This window comes from Oncorhynchus mykiss, chromosome 17 (assembly GCF_013265735.2).
Source record: "Oncorhynchus mykiss isolate Arlee chromosome 17, USDA_OmykA_1.1, whole genome shotgun sequence".
NCBI classification, from domain to species: Eukaryota; Metazoa; Chordata; class Actinopteri; order Salmoniformes; family Salmonidae; genus Oncorhynchus; species Oncorhynchus mykiss.
The window spans coordinates 23,935,745-23,957,917 of record NC_048581.1 but is presented as its reverse complement, the minus strand read 5'-3'; the positions used below and the strand labels follow the sequence as shown (position 1 = coordinate 23,957,917).

At 44.2% G+C, this 22,173-nt stretch overlaps 1 protein-coding gene across 3 annotated transcripts in view; it reads left to right on the top strand.

The window, feature by feature from the left end:
- The window catches only part of LOC110493527 (ras and Rab interactor 2), a 52,176-nt gene that overhangs the window by 1,657 nt on the left and 28,346 nt on the right, over positions 1 to 22,173 (top strand). For 2 of the 3 annotated variants that reach the window (XM_036949452.1, XM_036949454.1), the window contains exons 2-4: positions 13,040 to 13,222; positions 15,555 to 15,647; positions 21,922 to 22,022. In XM_036949452.1, the coding sequence (XP_036805347.1) occupies positions 13,139 to 13,222; positions 15,555 to 15,647; positions 21,922 to 22,022 (278 nt within the window). In that variant the 5' untranslated portion in view covers positions 13,040 to 13,138. Of the gene's footprint in view, positions 1 to 13,039; positions 13,223 to 14,099; positions 14,298 to 15,554; positions 15,648 to 21,921; positions 22,023 to 22,173 lie in introns of those variants that run through there. The other variant, XM_036949453.1, reaches the window with a different exon arrangement.

Below are 22,173 nucleotides of genomic sequence, written 5' to 3'. Positions count from 1 at the left end.
TAGACCTGAACATAGAGAAAGCATACCACAATCAACCTCATCTCCTGCAACCCCATTGGCCAGAAATTGTTACCAGATGTTTGTCAATATTCATTTTTGGATCTTTTTCCTGGTTAAAGTTCAAGGGTTGAGAGATTTTGGCGGCCGGTGGGTAGTTACACTGTTACGAGGATATGAATCAGCAGATAGGATTTTTTTAAATAAATGGACCACAGGTTTTTTACCATGGCTTGATTATGTTACTATGGTAGTAGTCCCTTGTTTCCCATAGCCAGGCCCAGACCATGTCCTCACTGTAAGTTAAGCCAGATACTGTCTGTATCTCGCTCCAGGTTTTTCTTTTTCCTTTGGATGGGAGCATGGAAGGTTATTTTAGTAGCCAGGAGTCTTTGTTTTCTACTGTATAAACTACCTTGAGACTGAGACTTAAGTCTGTTGGTCCAACAGGTGTTTGTTGTTTTCTGCACCAGAACCTTGATGTGTGACAGAGTAGTTACACATGTAGGTATACAGTCTGAAAGCTGCATGTCTAGGATGTATACAGGCTCTTAAAAGCCTATGCATACCTGCTACGTAAACCTCTAGCGCCCTGACCCAAACAGGGTCAGTAGTGTACTAAGGGCCCTCAAATATGATGAGCCGCTGGGCGTGGGCCCCTTACGAAATCAATTATATTTTTGCGAGCCGCCAATGAAGTTCCTGAAAGCCACATGCAGCTCTCAAGCTTCCCAGTGACTATCACTGGTGCATAGTAAGACAGGCAGGTGTAAAGGCTATTCGCATATTGATGGAAAAAATATAGGAAATACAGGATAGGAAAGAAAGAAAGATTGATCAAATTTGAACCCAACATGTTCTGTAGGTATAATAAAACCAATATTAATAAAAAATAAATGGGTAACAATAAAAATCAATCTATATTTTCGACTGGTCGATTGTTTGGTCGATAGCCTGTTGGTCGACCAAGATTTTTTTAGTCGAGCAGTTGGCAAATATATACAAAAAACATGTATGGTACACAAGACACCTGTCTGATTCATACCTGTCTGTGTGGACTAAATTATTGTGGAGGCCTGTCTGTGTGGACTAATCCATTGTGGAGGCCTGTCTGTGTGGACTAATCCATTGTGGAGGCCTGTCTGTGTGGACTAATCCATTGTGGAGGCCGTGGTGGTGGCACACCAGTATCACCAGTAGTACATTTACAATTAATTACCATAATATCTCATCTACAATGTGTTGGGTTACGGTCATTTCTGTTAATGCATTCAATATATCATTATTACTCTCTTACCGTTGTCATTGTTGGAGTGGACACTCTGTTTGCAGAGCACACAACCTAGTCTACACTTGTGAGAATTTTTGGGGGGGTTATAATTTCATTCCATTTACAAGTTGTCAATTTATTAATTGTCTTTTGTTTGGAACACTCTTGTCAGTATTGAGTAAGGACGTGCACCTGATTACGCATATAGAAGTAGGCCTAGGCTACCTGGCCTGCGCTCAAAATTAGGCTTATAAATGTGCCCATTTGGGGATCTGATAGTATTTCTAATTGTCTTAACTCACAACTCTCGGTCGACCAACAGCCTATCAACCAAACAATCAACCAGTCGACTAAATGGGCTCAGCCATAATATACAGTATATAAGGGCTATATAAACTCTGCGCCTCAAACAGCAAGTAAACCAAGTCTGTTTTTACATCCATCCAATAATTATTTTATTCTGGGACTGCCCTACTATATACAGTGCCTTGCGAAAGTATTCGGCCCCCTTGAACTTTGCGACCTTTTGCCACATTTCAGGCTTCAAACATAAAGATATAAAACTGTATTTTTTTGTGAAGAATCAACAACAAGTGGGACACAATCATGAAGTGGAACGACATTTATTGGATATTTCAAACTTTTTTAACAAATCAAAAACTGAAAAATTGGGCGTGCAAAATTATTCAGCCCCCTTAAGTTAATACTTTGTAGCGCCACCTTTTGCTGCGATTACAGCTGTAAGTCGCTTGGGGTATGTCTCTATCAGTTTTGCACATCGAGAGACTGAAATTTTTTCCCATTCCTCCTTGCAAAACAGCTCGAGCTCAGTGAGGTTGGATGGAGAGCATTTGTGAACAGCAGTTTTCAGTTCTTTCCACAGATTCTCGATTGGATTCAGGTCTGGACTTTGACTTGGCCATTCTAACACCTGGATATGTTTATTTTTGAACCATTCCATTGTAGATTTTGCTTTATGTTTTGGATCATTGTCTTGTTGGAAGACAAATCTCCGTCCCAGTCTCAGGTCTTTTGCAGACTCCCTCAGGTTTTCTTCCAGAATGGTCCTGTATTTGGCTCCATCCATCTTCCCATCAATTTTAACCATCTTCCCTGTCCCTGCTGAAGAAAAGCAGGCCCAAACCATGATGCTGCCACCACCATGTTTGACAGTGGGGATGGTGTGTTCAGCTGTGTTGCTTTTACGCCAAACATAACATTTTGCATTGTTGCCAAAAAGTTACATTTTGGTTTCATCTGACCAGAGCACCTTCTTCCACATGTTTGGTGTGTCTCCCAGGTGGCTTGTGGCATACTTTAAACAACACTTTTTATGGATATCTTTAAGAAATGGCTTTCTTCTTGCCACTCTTCCATAAAGGCCAGATTTGTGCAATATACGACTGATTGTTGTCCTATGGACAGAGTCTCCCACCTCAGCTGTAGATCTCTGCAGTTCATCCAGAGTGATCATGGGCCTCTTGGCTGCCTCTCTGATCAGTCTTCTCCTTGTATGAGCTGAAAGTTTAGAGGGACGGCCAGGTCTTGGTAGATTTGCAGTGGTCTGATACTCCTTCCATTTCAATATTATCGCTTGCACAGTGCTCCTTGGGATGTTTAAAACTTGGGAAATCGTTTTGTATCCAAATCTGGCTTTAAACTTCTTCACAACAGTATCTCTGACCTGCCTGGTGTGTTCCTTGTTCTTCATGATGCTCTCTGCGCTTTTAACGGACCTCTGAGACTATCACAGTGCAGGTGCATTTATACGGAGACTTGATTACACACAGGTGGATTGTATTTATCATCATTAGTCATTTAGGTCAACATTGGATCATTCAGAGATCCTCACTGAACTTCTGGAGAGAGTTTGCTGCACTGAAAGTAAAGGGGCTGAATAATTTTGCACGCCCAATTTTTCAGTTTTTGATTTGTTAAAAAAGTTTGAAATATCCAATAAATGTCGTTCCACTTCATGATTGTGTCCCACTTATTGTTGATTCTTCACAAAAAAATACAGTTTTATATATTTATGTTTGAAGCCTGAAATGTGGCAAAAGGTCGCAAAGTTCAAGGGGGCCGAATACTTTCGCAAGGCACTGTATATATATATATATATATATATATATATCCCTGGACCTCAGTTTGAGAACCCCTGAACTAGAGCTTTGGCTAAGTCAGATGTTGCAAATGCTGTCTAGACACATTTCTCTGCCTTCTGAGGTGACACTGGAATATCCATGGTTTTGTAGTGGGTGATGTCATCAGGAAGCAGGCACTCAAGTTACAGCCGTGAGGATTGCGCCCTGTTGTTCCCCAAAGACATATCCCACTGAACGCTTTCACAGGATCAGACTGTACCGGTGGCTTTACTCCTGCACGGCATAGAAACACACACACACACACACACACACACACACACACACACACACACACACACACACACACACACACACACACACACACACACACACACTTTCTGTCTAGGTTCAAACATCTTCAATATCACAGGTTTTCGTTGTATGGCTTGAGGAAATGATTCTGTAACTGTATATTTAAGATGTACTACCCTGCCAGTTTTAAATTCATATTAACTCTCACTGTAGCCTACATAACTTTTTACCTTTTATTTTATTTAACGTTTATTTAACCAGGCAAGTCAATTAAGAACACATTCTTGTTTACAATGACGGCCTGGCAAGAGGAAAAATAAACCTGAGATCACACCTTCTCCCATGTCAAACCCTGCACGTGCAGCTAAAAGAACAGGTCATTCTTAACACACGGTTTCTGAGAACCTGTCTCAGCGGCATGCAAATCTGCCCTTGTTTCAGAGAAAAACAGACGCTGTCTCTCTGCGTCTCGCTATCACCCTCAGTCCCTTTCCTCACTGACGCTGGGCTGCGGGTTTTGGCAGAGAGCTAGACACACACCGAGGCCTCAATATTCAGCTACACAGTGAGCATAAGTACAATGGCACGTAAGCAAATTAATAACAACATCATCAATGGTGGGGGTTAGAAGACCCCCAAAATCAACTTTAACCCTACAGATGAGTTTTTGAATAATCTTTCCTTCATTTTCAAGCTGAACTAATGTCATTGGAATTCAGAATATGCCAGACAGAGAGAGTATTGGAGCGCTCAGCAGACCCTGAACTACTCTCCCTACATACTACGATATATTATGGCCTACTTTGGTTTCCTTTCAACACCACAGAGTGCTAGTGCGTTCAGTTTGAGGCCTAGTGGAAGGGTTTGTGTGGAGTCGCCATAACTAACCAACATCCCTCTTGGTTTCTTGGCCTTGCTCCCTCCTTTTGTCTTTATCCATCTCTCTTTCCTCTCCCTCCCCCCATCTCTCTTTCCTCTCCCTCCCCCCATCTCTCTTTCCTCTCCCTCCCCCCATCTCTCTTTCCTCTCCCTCCCCCCATCTCTCTTTCCTCTCCCTCCCCCCATCTCTCTTTCCTCTCCCTCCCCCCATCTCTCTTTCCTCTCCCTCCCCCCATCTCTCTTTCCTCTCCCTCCCCCATCTCTCTTTCTCTGCCCCATCCTTCCTGGTCTCCTAATATCTGCTTCCCAGTGGCTAAGACATCTGAAGAGAGAGAGACATTACACATACTTATTTTAAGTGGAGAACTACATCCTCGGTCTTCACCCTTATTTCTGGTTCTCATTTAGTTGGGAGTGGCCCAGTGCTTTGAGTCATGTGACTCAATTCAGAATGTGCTAAAACAACTCCCAACTTTTCCACTTGGTGTTGACCATAGAGGAGAAATCACAGAGTGGAAAGTAAGTTTTGATAGGGCGGTGGTGGTGGTGCCTGGTGCTTGCTGTAACAACCCATTTAAGTTGAGGTGGCTGTGTTTATTTTGAGCTTGTATTCTCTCCATGTGTTTCTCTAAAGACCTCTGTTAATGCTGGCCATTGGAATTACAGCGTTTATCCTTCTAGTCACTGTAAACAGCTACTACTATAACAAGCAACATGCCTACTTGGTGGGCTATGTACTGCTTGGCAATGTTTATTATGGTGCTTCTATGATACCAATGTGCTAGGGCGTAATATGATACTAGGGCGTAAGGACGCAAAGGAAACAAAACATGAAGCAGAGTACATTTCCTGAGGAAAACCGTCCTCATGCTGGAACCAAACAGCTTTATGTTGTCACCCAGAGTCATATTTGTTTCTTTTCCAGGCTATAGCACACATTTCCTTTTTTTGCAAAAGGAAAATCTGGTATCGTCGTACGGCGATACTGGTATCATGACAACACTAGTTCATGGCTCTTTATAAGCTCCTATGCTCAGTCACTACATAATCCCTCTGAGAGTAATATGGGTCTACAAAGCATCTCAGAGAAGGAACGCTGATCTAGGATCTGTCCATATAATCTAGGATCCGTCCTCATAATGTGATTCATTATGATCTAAAGGAAAAAAGGGATCTTAGCTAGCGAACGTCTCCGCTGTCGTCGCGTAACTCAACGCGTGTTTCGGCGGTCGTCTAAACCCACCGCGCGTGTCTCCTTCGAGCAGAAAGTTGGCCGGCACAACAGAGTGACGACGTCTGGCGCTTAACGACACGTGTTTGTTTCCTTGGAAGACTGAAGTGTTTTTATTTAATGCAATTACTCAACTTCTTTTAAATAGTGCCAGGTTCTTCTTCCGTCCCCTATCAGGCCAAAGTCATTGTTCTTCTAGGTAGATTGTCAGGGTCGTTTATGGAACCTCCTCAAGTATCTCTTTCTTTTCGTCTTTGTCTCTCCTTTTGTTGTTCTCTCTCCATTACAAAGCAACGGACTGCTCTGTGGCCACAGTATCTGTTGTTTAGCTTCAGTGTCTGTGTTTCATCTTTCCCTTCCTCCCCAACGTACGGTTGGTGTTTTAGGTGGTTCGTGCTTGTTTCTATCAGGCGAAGTCTTCATAGTTCGTAAGGTGTGAACTTTCAAGCCATGTAGGGCCTTAAGCTTTCTCTTGGGACTACAGTTAGTTATGTTACATAACCAACAGAGGGGACAGAGGGGGCATCAACTAGTAACCTGTGACTCTAGTGTGAACCTCATTCCGCTCTGTTGCCTCCAGGTCTCTCACCCTATCCAGGATTACTCCTGGGTCATGTTCAGTAGGGAGAACATGTTGTGAAATTGGGAGGTACAACCTGAATTTTTCCAATCAGAACACATATTTTAGTTTTCCGTTGCAAAACATTTTTCTACGGTGTAGCCTGATGAACACTACCTCTGATGTTGCTTCTCTCTCTGGATCTGCCCTGTTCCGCCTCTCTTTGTTGATATTTCTCTCTCTTGCTCTCACAGCAACAAGAGGCCGTTGCACTTCAGTGCTTTATCATCTGGGCGGACAGAGGGGAGACAGAGGGGGAATTTATTGTCTGTGACTAAGGCCTTGAAGGTTCTTGGTCAATCAGCTATCTGAGTGGCAGAGGATGAATCAAAATAGGAAGAGAAGAAGGGGAAAGGTTATCTTCACTGTATGTCTCAGACAGCTCTGACATTTCCCAGATCTCCCTTTAATTGCACGCTAATGTTTCAGCACCAAACATATGGGTCACTTAGCCTGATCCCAGGTCTGTTTGAGCTGTCTTGTCGACCTATGGACATTGTAACACTAAATAGTCTGTACAGATCTGGGACCAGGCTATGGGCCACTTGGTTCATGTGGTCCTGCAACAACTCCTCCTGAACCAGACACTGACCCACATACAGAACAGAAAAGCTATCATGCCATACACAGACAGGATGGTCCGGATAGTTCTTCATGTCAGTCTCTGCTATGAGATCAGCTCTGATTAAACTACTGTAACAGTACCTCTGCTGCTGAGGAATCCTCTTCAAGCTGCAGAGAAGCATGCCTTATGTAGATAAACTCACTCTTATAATATGTTGATCTCTGTCTCTCTCCCCTCTCTCTCAAACACACATACACACTGTCACACACACACTCCCTCCACTCTGTTGCCTATGGTCTGAGCAATAACAGGACCCCACCCCCCACATGGGAACTATTTTCTGTCAGTGTTCCAGGGTTGCTGTCTGTGTGTTTATCCAGCTGCCTGCTACTCCTCTTTATCTGTTATTACAGCAGGACCACTGCACAAGTGGTGTCATTTCACACAGGATTTCACTCAGGCAGTACGATGGGCTACTTGGTAAGGACACAAGCAGTTTTAAGCAGTAGTGTGTGTGTGTGTGGGTGTGCGTGCGTGTGTGCGTTATAAAGTTGAGGCGAAGTTGAGGCTTCAAAAGGACCCCCTAATCTCAAGTGTCTTGAGAGTGACAACAGATTGAGTCTAGACCTTAACTGAAGGGTTGTCCAAATGTGTTGTGTGAGGACTATTGTTTTTGTCTGTTTCTGTTGAGTTACTTTCTGCTTGGTATTGCTGCTATGTGCTGCTTGCTGTTGTTACGCACCCAATATGACACACTTTGTGCATTAGGCTGCCTGGGTTGGCTCTCTAATAAAAAACAAGTTGTTTCCCCATAGTGTAGGAGCTGGCAGATGTTGGCAGACGTTGTGTCATGCCAATCCTTTGTGATAATGTAAACCATGGCCTGCCACACACACACACACACACACACACACACGCACACACACACACACACACACACACACACACACACACACACACACACACACAGAGAGAGATAACATGTCAAAATAATGACTGATTAGGCTACTAGCTAGTCTTTAAACCTCTATGAAAATTACAGTTTTGTTTGAGGAACAGGGTATGTAGAATGGAGTGCTTCTCTAGTTGTTCACTTCTACATTCTCAAACCTCAATTAATGAAAGGTTACTTACACAGATGCGCACCCACAAACACACACAAACAGCCACAGACACACACACACAGATAGAGAGAGAGAGATTGGTCCTGTCTGTGGAACAGTGTGTCTCTGTGTTGCTGGATTGCAGTGCCAGGGGCCTGTCTGTGTTCCTGTGTGGAGAAACTCACTCAGATGGGTCTTTGTTAGTCTGCAGCTGAGGCACACCCACACTCTCACACACACACACACACACACACACTCACACACGCACACTCACAGACACGGCCAATAACAAAATTTCTCTGATTTGTGTGAATATCCTCTCTCTTTGATGACTATGATTATAAGCATGCATCACTTTGAAATGCTCCCTCTGAACTAGATGTCAACATTCTTGCCGTTGGATACAGCAGAGGCAATAGTCTCATCGTTTCCATCACCTGGATTCTCTCTGTTATTACTGTGCTCCAGAAAGTATCTCTGTTATTAACACGTCTGATGCGGTGAGGTTTTCTCTTCCAGAGCTGGGTGTTGCCAGGGACCTCACCATGAGATATTATCACGATACTTAGATGCCGATAAGATATGTATTGCGATTCTATATGTATCGCGATGTATCACGGTTCTACATGCATTGTGGTTCGATATTGCGATCCGTTGGTCCAAACATATTGCTCACTACACTATATGTCTGCTATAGAGGGACAAGAGAGAGACGTGATAAAAACGAGTTCTGATTAGTCATGGAAATAAACGTGCTGAAAACATGTTGGCTCGCCTTTAAAAAAAAATATATTGTGGCCAAGCTACAGGAGGAGAAATACATGTGGTGCCGGTACAGCCGACTAGTGCTAGCTAATGTTAACTACCTTTTTTTAGAGAATCGGTTCTTGGAGTCATAGAATCGATATAATATAGTCAAAATAATATTGTGATAATCTACTGTAGTGATTTTTCCCCCAACCCCATGGTCTTGTTTGTCTACACTCTCGTCTAGTCTCGACCAAGCTGAGCCAGTGGAGTGAACATAATGACATTTCCACAGTTCATTCTGCCTGAGCTGAACTGCCACTGTACTCCGCACGGCTCCGGGGCTGTCTTCCTGTTAATCCCAATACCCAGCATGCACTGTGTGTCTCATGTTATGGTTTGTGACAGAGAGTGTTCACCCCAGATAGTTAGATTCCATGCATTTTCATGAGAGGCATGCGTACATAGTAGCCTACAGACAGCAGTGCTATTGAGTTATTCGACTATAGGAACACACATCAGAGGATATGAGAGTTGCTATAGGAACTAGAATATTCATAAAAATCAGACTGTTCCTAGAACAGGGAAAGGGGATATGTGGTGCAGTCATTTGTCAGAGACACAGTCAGAACAGTAAGGACTGCTGTCCAGGAAATGTCCTCTTCAGCAGGTAAAGGTTTTGTTTCCTCTTCTGCTAGTCGACGGCTCTCAAATCAAACCAGACTTCCCCTTTTTTAAAGACAGGCTATATTTTTATTGTACATTTATTAAACCATGTCGTCCCATTGAGGTCAGAAGACTTTGTTCCCAATACCTTTTCTGCTGACAAGACACCAGGTGGAACTTACGGTTACAACGTTTTCTCAGTTGGGTTTTACAACACACCATGGTTGGATTTATAGAGTAGTTTCCTGAGAAACTCCCTTGACAATGACCTGGCAGGGTGAAGGAACATGTGTTCCTCCGTTATCACTGTGTTCCCCAGCCTAAATAAAACAGCCATGCAGAACTGAAGATAACCCCATGTCTCTGTGAGCCAGTCAGGAAACAGCAGGCCTGTACAACGACAGGCTTCCAGCCACAGACAGGCGGACCAGCTGGGGATAGGGATGGACTGAAAACGTCTTTCACTTCAGGTCCACGGTTAGGTTTCTTTACAGTCTTTCATAATGGTAACAATAATCTCTGTATTTTAGTATGGGAGGCTCATTTGAGAACAAATAGAAGACATGGTTTCTGTTTGGAATGGGAGAATGCTGTGAAATGTTGAACGATGATGACACACTTAAAAGCCTCCATTACCCTGCACACAACACCGTGCAGAACTGATGAATAAGTTCCCAATTAAATCTGCTGAACTCCAGCTGAGAATGTCTTAGCACAGAGACTCCTGCCAGTACTGCGCTATCTGACAGGAAACTAGGCCGTTCCATTCCTCTCCTCTGTTTCTTTTATTCTCTTTTCTGGGGATCACTTCCTTCCTGTTGGAGATGAAAGTGAATAGAACATCTCACTGAACTGCTGCCAGAGAGAGAGGAGAGAGAAGAGAGAGGAGAGAGGGCAGGGGTCCTGCTAAAGGCTTCAGCGTAGAATGGAGAGAGATCGGGGGAGAGAAGAGAGAGAGGGGTGCACAACTGTCCCCTTTCATCTACAGCCTCCAATAACACCCCTCCACTATGCATACACATTTTGTGCGTACACAAACACACTTTCATTCTCCAAAATAAACAAACACGCGCACACACACACACACACACACACACACACACACACACACACACACACACACACACACACACAGAAGAGTAATGTCTTGCAGCCCTAGGTGTGAGCATGCCTTGGGATAACGCAGGTTGACATTTATTGGGAAGAATTTTATCCTGGAGGCAGAACTGGGTTATTTCCACTAGATGGGACAGCTGCAATGTCAAAATTGGCTGTATTGTAAAAATTCCAAAAATTGCTTTTTGGTTTTCATTTTAGATTAGGGTTGGCAGTGGGGTACATCCATTTGAATTCAATCACTTTTTGACAGGCACCCCTTTTGGTTTGAACGAAACCTTCCATACATATTTGCCCATTGTGGAAGTGCTCAGAAAGTTTCAGTTGAGATTTATCCAATTTAAATCATAGATTATGGGTGTCATGATCATTGATGTCATTTCAATCATAGAAATATATTTCATAGAATGGACCTATCCCTTCAGACCACTGCAGTTTAGCCGGTGCACCATTGAAATTGAAATTGAATTGACATTTGAACTTCTAATTCAAATCAAATGTTATTGGTCACATACACATGGTTAGCAGATGTATATACGAGTGTAGCGAAATGCTTGTGTTTCTAGTTCCGACAGTGCAGTAATATCTAATAAGTAAACGAACAATTCCCCAACAACAACCTAATACACACAAATCTAAAGGGGTGAATGAGAAGATGTACATATAAGCATAATGATGAGCGATGGCCGAACGAGAATGAAAGATATGTAAACATTATTAAAGTGGCATTATTTAGAGTGGCTTTGTATAAAGTGACTAATGATTATTAAAGTGGCCAGTGATTGGGTCTCAAAGTAGGCAGCAGCCTTTCTGAGTTAGTGATGGCTGTTTAGCAGTCTTATGGCCTTGAGATAGAAGCTGTTTTTCAGTATCCCAGCTTTGATGCATCTGTACTGACCTCGCCTTCTGGACGGTAGCGGTGTGAACAGGCAGTGGCTCGGGTGGTTGATGTCCTTGATGATCTTTTTGGCCTTCCTGTGACATCATGTGCTGTAGCCGTCATGAAGGGCAGGTAGTTTGCCCCCGGTGATGCGTTGTGCAGACCGCACCACCCTCTGGAGAGCCTTGCAGTTGAGGGGGGTGTAGTTGCCGTACCAGGCTGTGATACAGCCCGACAGGATGCTCTCGATTGTGCATCTGTAAAAGTTTGTCAGGGTTTTGGGTGACAAGACACATTTCTTCAGCCTCCTGAGGTTGAAGAGGCTCTGCTGCGTCTTCTTCACTACACTGTCTGTGTGGTTGGATCATTTCCGTTTGTCTGTGATGTTTATGCCGAGGAACTTAAAACTTTCCACCTTCTCCACTGCTGTCCCTTCGATGTGGATAGGGGTGTGAAGTCCACAATCCTCTCCTTTGTTTTGTTGACGTTGATTGAGAGGTTGTTTTCCTGACACCACACTCCGAGTGCCCTCACCTCCTCCCTGTAGGCTGTCTTGTCATTGTTGGTAATAAAGCCCACTACTGTTCTGTCTTCTGCAAACTTGATGACTGAGTTACTAATTACTACTACAAAGATGACCGCCGGTCCACCCACTGTCAAATGTCAACTTAAATGGTCATATCTATTCTATTGTCTATATTTCGATGATTTCAAAAGGTTTCCTATGGAAGTTTTACAGTATAATAATAATAACAGTTATTACCTTTCAAGACAACATTCTCTGATGTGTGGACCTCCAACCATCTTTGTGGTACTATTTGAAAGGTGAGGTTTTTTATTTTAATCCCATTTTAATACATTATTCAGCCAAAATATGACACCATCCCTGTATTAAAGAGCATGTTGTGTCACAACTGATGGCAGGCACAACACAAAAACCTCAGATGGTGTAAAATATGGTCTAAGCTACAACAGTTTACAAGTATTTTGATAATTGAGGTAAAACAAAATGACATACAAAGTTTAGTTTAAATCAAAAGGAATGCTGTCAAAAAGTGATTGAATTCAAATGTCTTTGCCCAGTATGGTCAAGTGGAGGGTTAAGGTTAGGGTTAGGTTTAAAATCAGACTTTATGACTTTGTGGCTGTGCCAGCTAGTGACCATTCTGCAGAGCTGCCTCCAGAACAAGATTCATGACAAAACGCTAACCTGCGCAGAAAAAATTGTTGATGAATGCCCTTGATTGGTCTATGGGAGAGGAAATTAAAAGTTATTGTAACATCAAGGGTACATCAAGGTTCACTGAAAGACTGAAACAGGCCAAACAGCCTGTATTAACTTACTATGGGAAAAAGGAGAGGAATAACAATGTTGGAACCATGGCTGTAATTGCTGGAAAATAGATTAAATGAAAGGACATGGGAAAGAAGCTAGCTAGAGGGACAGAGAGAGGGAAGGAGTTTGATACTGTCCTACTAGCCTCTGTCATTTGTTGACTTGCTGTGGCCATAGATGGAATTTTCTCCAGTCTCACCACAGCTAATCTGTCTGTCTGTTTGTTTGACCCCATAGGACTCCAGCCGACGTCAACACGGACGTCTAGACCTAAACACAGACGTCTAGACCTAAACACAGACGTCTAGACCTAAACACAGACATCTAGACCTAAGCATGGCTGCTACGCTGCCATCTACGCTGCCATCTACACTGCCCAGACCAGACTGTCATATGGACAGGAGTGGGAGCTTTTTTAAGGTAAGTTAAGCTTACTCTTGTTAGAGTACAAAGATGAGAGAGAGAAAGGGACGAGATAAGACAAGGGGATGTTGGTGATGATGTTACATCAGAGAGACAGAGATAGTTTCATACTGTCCTGGTAGTGTCATGCCCTGACCTTAGAGAGCCGTCCGGAAGCTCCGGTCCCTAGTCCGGAGCCTCCAGCAACGGTCCCCAGTCCGGAGCCTCCAGCGACGGTCCCCAGTCCGGAGCCTGCAGCGACGGTCCCCAGTCCAGAGCCTGCAGTGACGGTCCCCAGTCCGAAGCCTGCAGCGACGGTCCCCAGTCTGGAGCCTGCAGCGACGGTCCCCAGTCCGGAGCCTCCAGCGACGGTCCCCAGTCCGGAGCCTCCAGCGACGGTCCGCAGTCCGGAGCCTCCAGCGAGGGTCTGCATTCCGGAGCCTCCAGCGGGGGTTCCTAATCTAGAGCCTCCGGCGATGATCCACGGTCCGGTTCCTCCGGCGATGATCCACGGTCCGGTTCCTCTGGCGATGATCCCACGGTCCGGTTCCTCCGGCAACGATCCACGGTCCGGTTCCACAGAAGTGGAGGGTTCAGCGTGCGGAGCGAGGCTACGTCCCGAACCGGAGCCGCCACCGAGGATAGATGCCCCCCCGGACCCTCCCCTATAGAGTCAGGTTTTGCGGCAGGAGTCCGCACCTTTGTTGGGGGGGGGGGGGGGGGGGGGGGTACTGTCACGCCCTGACCTTAGAGAGACGTTTTATTTCTCTATTTGGTTAGGACAGGGTGTGATTTGGGTGGGCATTCTATGTTTTCTATTTCTTGTTTTTGGCCGAGTGTGGTTCCCAATCAGAGGCAGCTGTCTATCGTTGTCTCTGATTGGGAATCATACTTAGGCAGCCTTTTTCCCACCTAATGTTGTGGGTAATTATTTATTTTCTGTGTGTGTTTGTGTGCGCCACGGTTGCGTCACGGTCGGTTTCTGTTTACCTGTTTTTTGTGAAGGTTTCACTTTATTAAAGATGTGGAATTACATGCACGCTGCTCCTTGGCTCATCTATGACAGGGAGTTTGAAGACAGTGAACGTGACAGGTAGAGCCTATAAGAAGAACAACAACAACAATTCCCTGTCTGCTCTCTCAATGTGGCCAGAAACTGAATTTCCATCAGCCCCATCACCAACTGTATGTGTTTGTGCTTGACTCCATATACACTCTCAGAAAAAAAGTACTGAATTGTACTTAAAGTGTACAAACGCTTGTCACTGTAGTGGTACCCTGTAAGGTATGTCCATTGTTCCATTATTTGTAGGTATGTAATTGTAGTCTTGCAGTTTCTATCTTAAAAGAGCCAAAATATACATATCTGCCTTTTTAGGTTACCACCACAGTGACAAAGCCCTTTGTTCCTTTTAAGTGGCAAAAATGTACCACTTCTCTATACCAAGGCCCTCATATATACACGCCTCTCCGCCATCCTACTTCTAACACCAATTTAGCGAATTCGGTGGGTTGTTCCGACCGGGATTCAAACCTGCGTCCAGCAACTGCAAAGCCAACACCTTAACCAGTACGCCAAGAGGTACCTATTGACAAGGTCGCTCAGTGTTTGGTTAACGTTGCTACAATATTAATTACAGCTCTTTATTGTCGCATGCGTTTCTGTTGCCTTTATAAAGACTTCAGAACTGGCAGTGGACATGCTCACACTTGAACTAACATAACCACAGACCACTTAAACTGGTACAACATTTCCAATCACGGGTGGCCAAAAATAACTAACTGAAAACCACGCCCCCACTAAGCCATACCTCCGATGATTGTATAAAAAGGTACCATCATACTAGATTATCCGCACATGTACCCTAAAAGGTACCATTATACTAGATTATCCACACATGTACCCTAAAAGTTACCATTATACTAGATTATCCACACATGTACCCTAAAAGGTACCATTATACTAGATTATCCGCACATGTACCCTAAAAGGTACCATTATACTAGATTATCCCACACATATACCCTAAAAGGTACCATTATACTAGATTATCCGCACATGTACCCTAAAAGGTACCATTATACTAGATTATCCCACACATATACCCTAAAAGGTACCATTATACTAGATTATCCGCACATGTACCCTAAAAGGTACCATTATACTAGATTATCCCACACATATACCCTAAAAGGTACCATTATACTAGATTATCCACACATGTACCTTAAAAGGTACCGAACAGGGCCATGTGAGCTCATATGTGTACCTCTGAAGGTACATTTTATATTTTTGTAACCCAGGGAAAAATACTGTACCCTAACCGTACCCTTTTCTCCGAGAGTGTAGGTCTCAGATGGACTCACAGACTCAGACCTAATCATGTCTGCTACGCTGCCCAGACCAGACTGTCATATGGACAGGAGAGGAAGCTTCTTTAAGGTAAGTTAAGTTTACTCTTATGTTTATCCGTTAGCTTACTTTTGTTCCCAGGTTTATCTTATGTTGCCACATAGTGTAATAGCGCTCAAGTTGAGGACAGATGGAGAGTGTGAGGCTTGAACAATGCCTGCTGCAGTCGTTGGAATCATCGCAAATGCACACACAGCAACCATAAAATACACACACACACACACAGAGTAGTTGTCAGCCCTTTATGCAGCCTCCGGTTAAACCCTTTCATGACGTTGTTTTAGGAACACGGTCTATTCCTAGAGACATAATGAGCACGGTCCGTTCCGCTGTGTCTTAGTTTCATGCTGCTGTTTCTTCCATCAGTATCCTCTCCCTTCATCTCTCCCTCTTTAGTCAGACCACACTAACTGCCTCTGAGAGTTATCCAATCGTCATGTCATAATCGTTCTGTTATCCAATCTTCATGACTGCAGTGGGCTATCCGCTATACAGTGCCTTGCGAAAGTATTCGGCCCCCTTGAACTTTGCGACCTTTTGCCACATTTCAGGCTTCAAACATAAAGATATAAAACTGTATTTTTTTGTGAAGAATCAACAACAAGTGGGACACAATCATGAAGTGGAATGACATTTATTGGATATTTCAAACTTTTTTAACAAATCAAAAACTGAAAAATTGGGCGTGCAAAATTATTCAGCCCCCTTAAGTTAATACTTTGTAGCGCCACCTTTTGCTGCGATTACAGCTGTAAGTCGCTTGGGGTATGTCTCTATCAGTTTTGCACATCGAGAGACTGACATTTTTTCTCATTCCTCCTTGCAAAACAGCTCGAGCTCAGTGAGGTTGGATGGAGAGCATTTGTGAACAGCAGTTTTCAGTTCTTTCCACAGATTCTCGATTGGATTCAGGTCTGGACTTTGACTTGGCCATTCTAACACCTGGATATGTTTATTTTTGAACCATTCCATTGTAGATTTTGCTTTATGTTTTGGATCATTGTCTTGTTGGAAGACAAATCTCCGTCCCAGTCTCAGGTCTTTTGCAGACTCCATCAGGTTTTCTTCCAGAATGGTCCTGTATTTGGCTCCATCCATCTTCCCATCAATTTTAACCATCTTCCCTGTCCCTGCTGAAGAAAAGCAGGCCCAAACCATGATGCTGCCACCACCATGTTTGACAGTGGAGATGGTGTGTTCAGGGTGATGAGCTGTGTTGCTTTTACGCCAAACATAACATTTTGCATTGTTGCCAAAAAGTTCAATTTTGGTTTCATCTGACCAGAGCACCTTCTTCCACATGTTTGGTGTGTCTCCCAGGTGGCTTGTGGCAAACTTTAAATGACACTTTTATGGATATCTTTAAGAAATGGCTTTCTTCTTGCCACTCTTCCATAAAGGCCAGATTTGTGCAATATACGACTGATTGTTGTCCTATGGACAGAGTCTCCCACATCAGCTGTAGATCTCTGCAGTTCATCCAGAGTGATCATGGGCCTCTTGGCTGCATCTCTGATCAGTCTTCTCCTTGTATGAGCTGAAAGTTTAGAGGGACGGCCAGGTCTTGGTAGATTTGCAGTGGTCTGATACTCCTTCCATTTCAATATTATCGCTTGCACAGTGCTCCTTGGGATGTTTAAAGCTTGGGAAATCTTTTTGTATCCAAATCCGGCTTTAAACTTCTTCACAACAGTATCTCGGACCTGCCTGGTGTGTTCCTTGTTCTTCATGATGCTCTCTGCGCTTTTAACGGACCTCTGAGACTATCACAGTGCAGGTGCATTTATACGGAGACTTGATTACACACAGGTGGATTGTATTTATCATCATTAGTCATTTAGGTCAACATTGGATCATTCAGAGATCCTCACTGAACTTCTGGAGAGAGTTTGCTGCACTGAAAGTAAAGGGGCTGAATAATTTTGCACGCCCAATTTTTCAGTTTTTGTTTTGTTAAAAAAGTTTGAAATATCCAATAAATGTCGTTCCACTTCATGATTGTGTCCCACTTGTTGTTGATTCTTCACAAAAAAATACAGTTTTATATCTTTATGTTTGAAGCCTGAAATGTGGCAAAAGGTCGCAAAGTTCAAGGGGGCCGAATACTTTCGCAAGGCACTGTATATCCGGCATTAGAAGGATGCCTTATACTGCAACTGTTGTGTATTTAGCCATATACTGTTGCTTCAGTTGATAACCTTTACACAAGGTGTCTACCGTAAACAGAGGATTGAGACGAGGTTATGGATGTGCGATGCAAAGAGTTACGGAGACTTACAGAGTGAATGTATACACTGACAGATAGACGTGAGATTGTACTGTCTCTTCTTATCTCTTTTCTCCCTCTGTCTCTCCATCCATCCTCTCTCTTTCTCTCTCTCTCTCTCTCTTTCTTTCTTCCTCTCTCTCTCTCTCTTTCTTTCTCCCTCTCTCCACTCTCCCTAGCCCCAGTGAAAGCGCTCTCTGTAGGTCAAAACAACACGGTTCCCCATTGACTCCATCATCATGGCTTTAACTTCAGCCCATGCAGAGAATCGCTTACCTCCGAATCTGCACTCATTAAAGAGCTAGAGTTAATGACAACATTGTTGTTGGACACAGCCCTCCTGAGAGAGAGAAAGACTGTGTGGCGAGAGAGAGAGAGGTGGAAAGAGAGAGCGAGTGAGAGATGGAAAAAGCATTGTATCCAATGTGATGTGATTGATAAAAATGGGAAAAGAAGAGAAAGAAAGAGGTGGGTGAAGGGTAAGAGAGAAAGATAGATCAAGAGAGATATGGAAGGATATGTGTTATTTTTCCTCCGCATTTTCCTGGGCACCAGTAGTTTCAACCTCCCCGGGAAGGAGTGGTCCACCCTCAATAGGTTCAGGACTGTCCACATCCCATGCCTCGCCAAATCAAATGTTATTAGTCACATGCGCCGAATACAACAGGTAGACCTTACAATGAAATGCTTACTTATAAGCCCCTAACCAACAATGCAGTTTAAAAAATATGAATTAAGAATGAAAAGGGACAAGTATCTAAACAGCAGCAGTAATATAACAATAGCAAGGCTATATAAAGGGCGTTCCGGTACAGAGTCAATGTGCGGGGGCACTGGTTAGTCGAGGTAGTTGAGGTAATATGTACATGTAGGTAGAGTTATTAAAGTGACTATGCAGATATAATGACAGAGAGTAGCAGCGGTGTAAAAGGGGGGGGGAGATGCAAATAGTCTGGGTAGCCATTTGATTAGTTGTTCAGGAGTCTTATGGTTTGGGGGTAGAAGCTGTTTAGAAGCCTCTTGGACCTAGACTTGGAGCTCCGGTACTGCTTGCCGTGCGGTAGCAGAGAGAACAGTCTATGACTAGGGTGGCTGGAGCCTTTGGCAATTTTTAGGTCCTTCCTCTGACACCGCCTGGTATAGAGGTCCTGGATGGCAGGAAGCTTGGCCCCGGTGATGTACTGGGCCGTTCGCAACACCCTCTGTAGTGCCTTGCGGTCGGAGGCCGAGCAGTTGCCATACCAGGCAGTGATGCAACCAGTCAGGATGCTCTCGATGGTGCAGCTGTAGAACCTTTTGAGGATCTGAGGACCCATGCCAAATCTTTTCAGTCTCCTGAGGGGGAATAGGTTTTTGTCGTGCCCTCTTCTCGACTGCCTTGGTATGCTTGGACCATGTTAGTTTTTGGTGATGTGGACGCCAAGGAACTTGAAGCTCTCAACCTGCTCCACTACAGCCCCATCGATGAGAATGGGGCGTGCTCTGTCCTCCATTTCCTGTAGTCCACAATCATCTCCTTTGTCTTGATCAAGTTGAGGGGAGAGGTTGTTATCCTAGCACCACACGGCCAGGTCTCTGACCTCCTCCATATAGGCTGTCTCGTCGTTGTCGGTGATCAGGCATACCACTGTTGTGTCCTCTGCAAATGTAATGATGGTGTTGGAGTCGTGCCTGACCGTGCAGTCATGAGTGAACAGGGAGTACAGGAGGGGACTGAGTACACACCCTTGACGGTCCCCCATGTTGAGGATCAGCATGGCAGATGTGTTGTTCGCTACCCTCACCACCTGGGGGGCGGCCCGTCAGGAAGTCCAGGATCCAGTTGCAGAGGGAGGTGTTTAGTTTCAGCGTCCTAAGCTTATTGATGAGCTTTGAGGGCACTATGGTGTTGAATGCTGAGCTATAGTCAATGAACAGCATTCTCACATAGATGTTCATAGTTGTGTCCAAGTGGGAAAGGGCAGGAGTGCAATAGAGATTGCATCATCTGTGGATCTGTTTGGGCGGTATGCAAATTGGAGTGGGTCTAGGGTTTCTGGGAAAATGGTATTGATGTGAGCCATGAAAGCACTTGATGGCTACAGAGGCATTAAAGCAAGCCCCCATGTGCCTGTGGGGTGGAGCAAACCATGCACCACATTTCTGAAGTCTGTCCAATCTACAAACTCAGTGGAGGCCTACTCACCCTCAACACAGCAGGACCGGAAGCAATCGCTTGGCTAAGGGACTTTGTTTTCGCTAAATAAAATATATAAGTGGTTCCACTATAAAAGTAATTGGGCTGAAACAGGGCCTGTATATATGCTGCCATTTAGTTCCATAGCAGGGCACTATGCCCAGAGTAGACCATTGAAGACCTTTCATAATAAATGTGTTCATTTGACCTCATTTTCTGGGAGAGGGGTCTCTCTCACCCTCTCTCCCTGTCTAATTTTCTGGGAGAGGGGTCTCTCTCACCCTCTCTCCCTGTCTAATTTTCTGGGAGAGGGGTCTCTCTCACCCTCTCTCCCTGTCTAATTTTCTTTCAGACTCTCTTGTTCTTTCTCTGTCTCTCTCTCTCTCCCTCTTTCTTTTTCTCTCCCTCTCTCTATCTCTCTCCCTCTCTCTCTCCCTCTCTCTATCTCTCTCTCTTTCAGACTGTCATTCTATGTCTTTCTTTGTCTCTCTCTCTCTCTCTGTTTGTCTCTCTTCAGTTTATAACTATACTCAGCTCTGTCTTAGCTCACTAACGTTTTAAAAGACGTCAGACCACCAGAGACAGAGACAGAGCTGGCTCCACATAGTCCCTGTTATAGTGTAGTAACAGGGGGAACCAGTGGTCTGTGGTTAGTGGTTAGTGGTTATAGTGGTCTGGACTGTGCAGCTATGGGGAGTGCAATAGATTAGCTGATCTAAGGTCGGTTTTGTGTTTTTCCCACCAATCGTTCATGATAGGATTGGGAAACAGTAGGCTGATCCTAGATCTGTGACTATTGGCAACTTCTACTCAGAACAAACAATTAGGGGGTCTGTGGTGTGGGAAATATTTCCACCTAGTGGTCAGATTATGTAACACAGTTGGTAAGAACCTACAGGCTTCTCTTCTTTCCTTGTTTCCTACATATTCACTAATGTAGAAACACAAACTAGTGAGAGAAACACCTTAAAAGCCTACTTGTCCTGAAAGGAGGAATTGAGACAAGGAGAGAAAGCCTCTTAAGACTATTGATATGGACCCATGGTGTCAAACCCTAGACATATAGTTTGACAAGCAACAACATATTCAGTTTTGATGTCATTGTAGTCCAATGCGGGGGGCAGATTTATCTTCACTATGGAAATAGCCTGTCAGATAAGATAGAGGTTTATCCATCAAACACTGTTGGCCTGAGTCACTTCCTCCTTCCTCTTTGTCCCTCTCCTTGGCTTGCATCCCACATGGCAACCTATTCCCTATGTAGTGGGAAAAGGACTCTGGTCAAAAGTAGTGCACTACATAGGGAATAGGGTGTCATGTTGGGATGCAAATTGTGTTAGCATAGCTAGCTATCTTCCAGATGTTTACGCTTCCCTTGATAAGGATTAGATTAGGAGACTTTTAGCCCTGTAAACTAACGTGTTTATTGTATCTGTGGGAGATAGAGAGATGGTGGGGGGGGGGGGGGGGGGGGGGGGGGGGGGCTAGGTCGCTGTGTTTCCTGTCCCAAGGAGGGAAGTGAGGTATACACAGGAAAAGTGACTAACCATTTCCCTGCTCCTGGCTTTTTCATGTTGTGCCTCCCTATCTGTTTGTGAGGGACACTTCTCCATTTGCTTTCTCTCTCTCTACCTCTCTCTTTTCAGTTTACTTTCAACCTTTCTCAATGTCTGTTTTCATTCTTTACCTTTACGTTGATCACTCTCTATCTCTCTCTCCATCTTACTCACAAAATCTGTTTAGTTTGCTCTCACTTTCTCACCCTCTCCTCCTTCTCTCCCTCTGTCTCTGACCTAGTCCCTCTCTCCTTCTCCCATGTACACTCGTTCACTCCCTCTCTTTCTCTCCTCCTCTGTGTGTAGCTGATAGACACGTTTGCGTTTGAGATAGGGGAGCTGAAGCAAGAGATGGTCCAGACCTCCCCAACAGAGGACAGGGACCCATACCCTATGGTTCTACAGGGGTAAGTCCAATCCTCCTCTCCTCCTTTCATCCTCTTCTTCTTGCTTATTTATCTTATTAGGACTCTTAGTACACATTTTTGTCAATGTTTGAATATAAGACATTTAGTGATGGGGAGCCTTGAGTGTGGCAAATGAAAGGGATAGTAGACT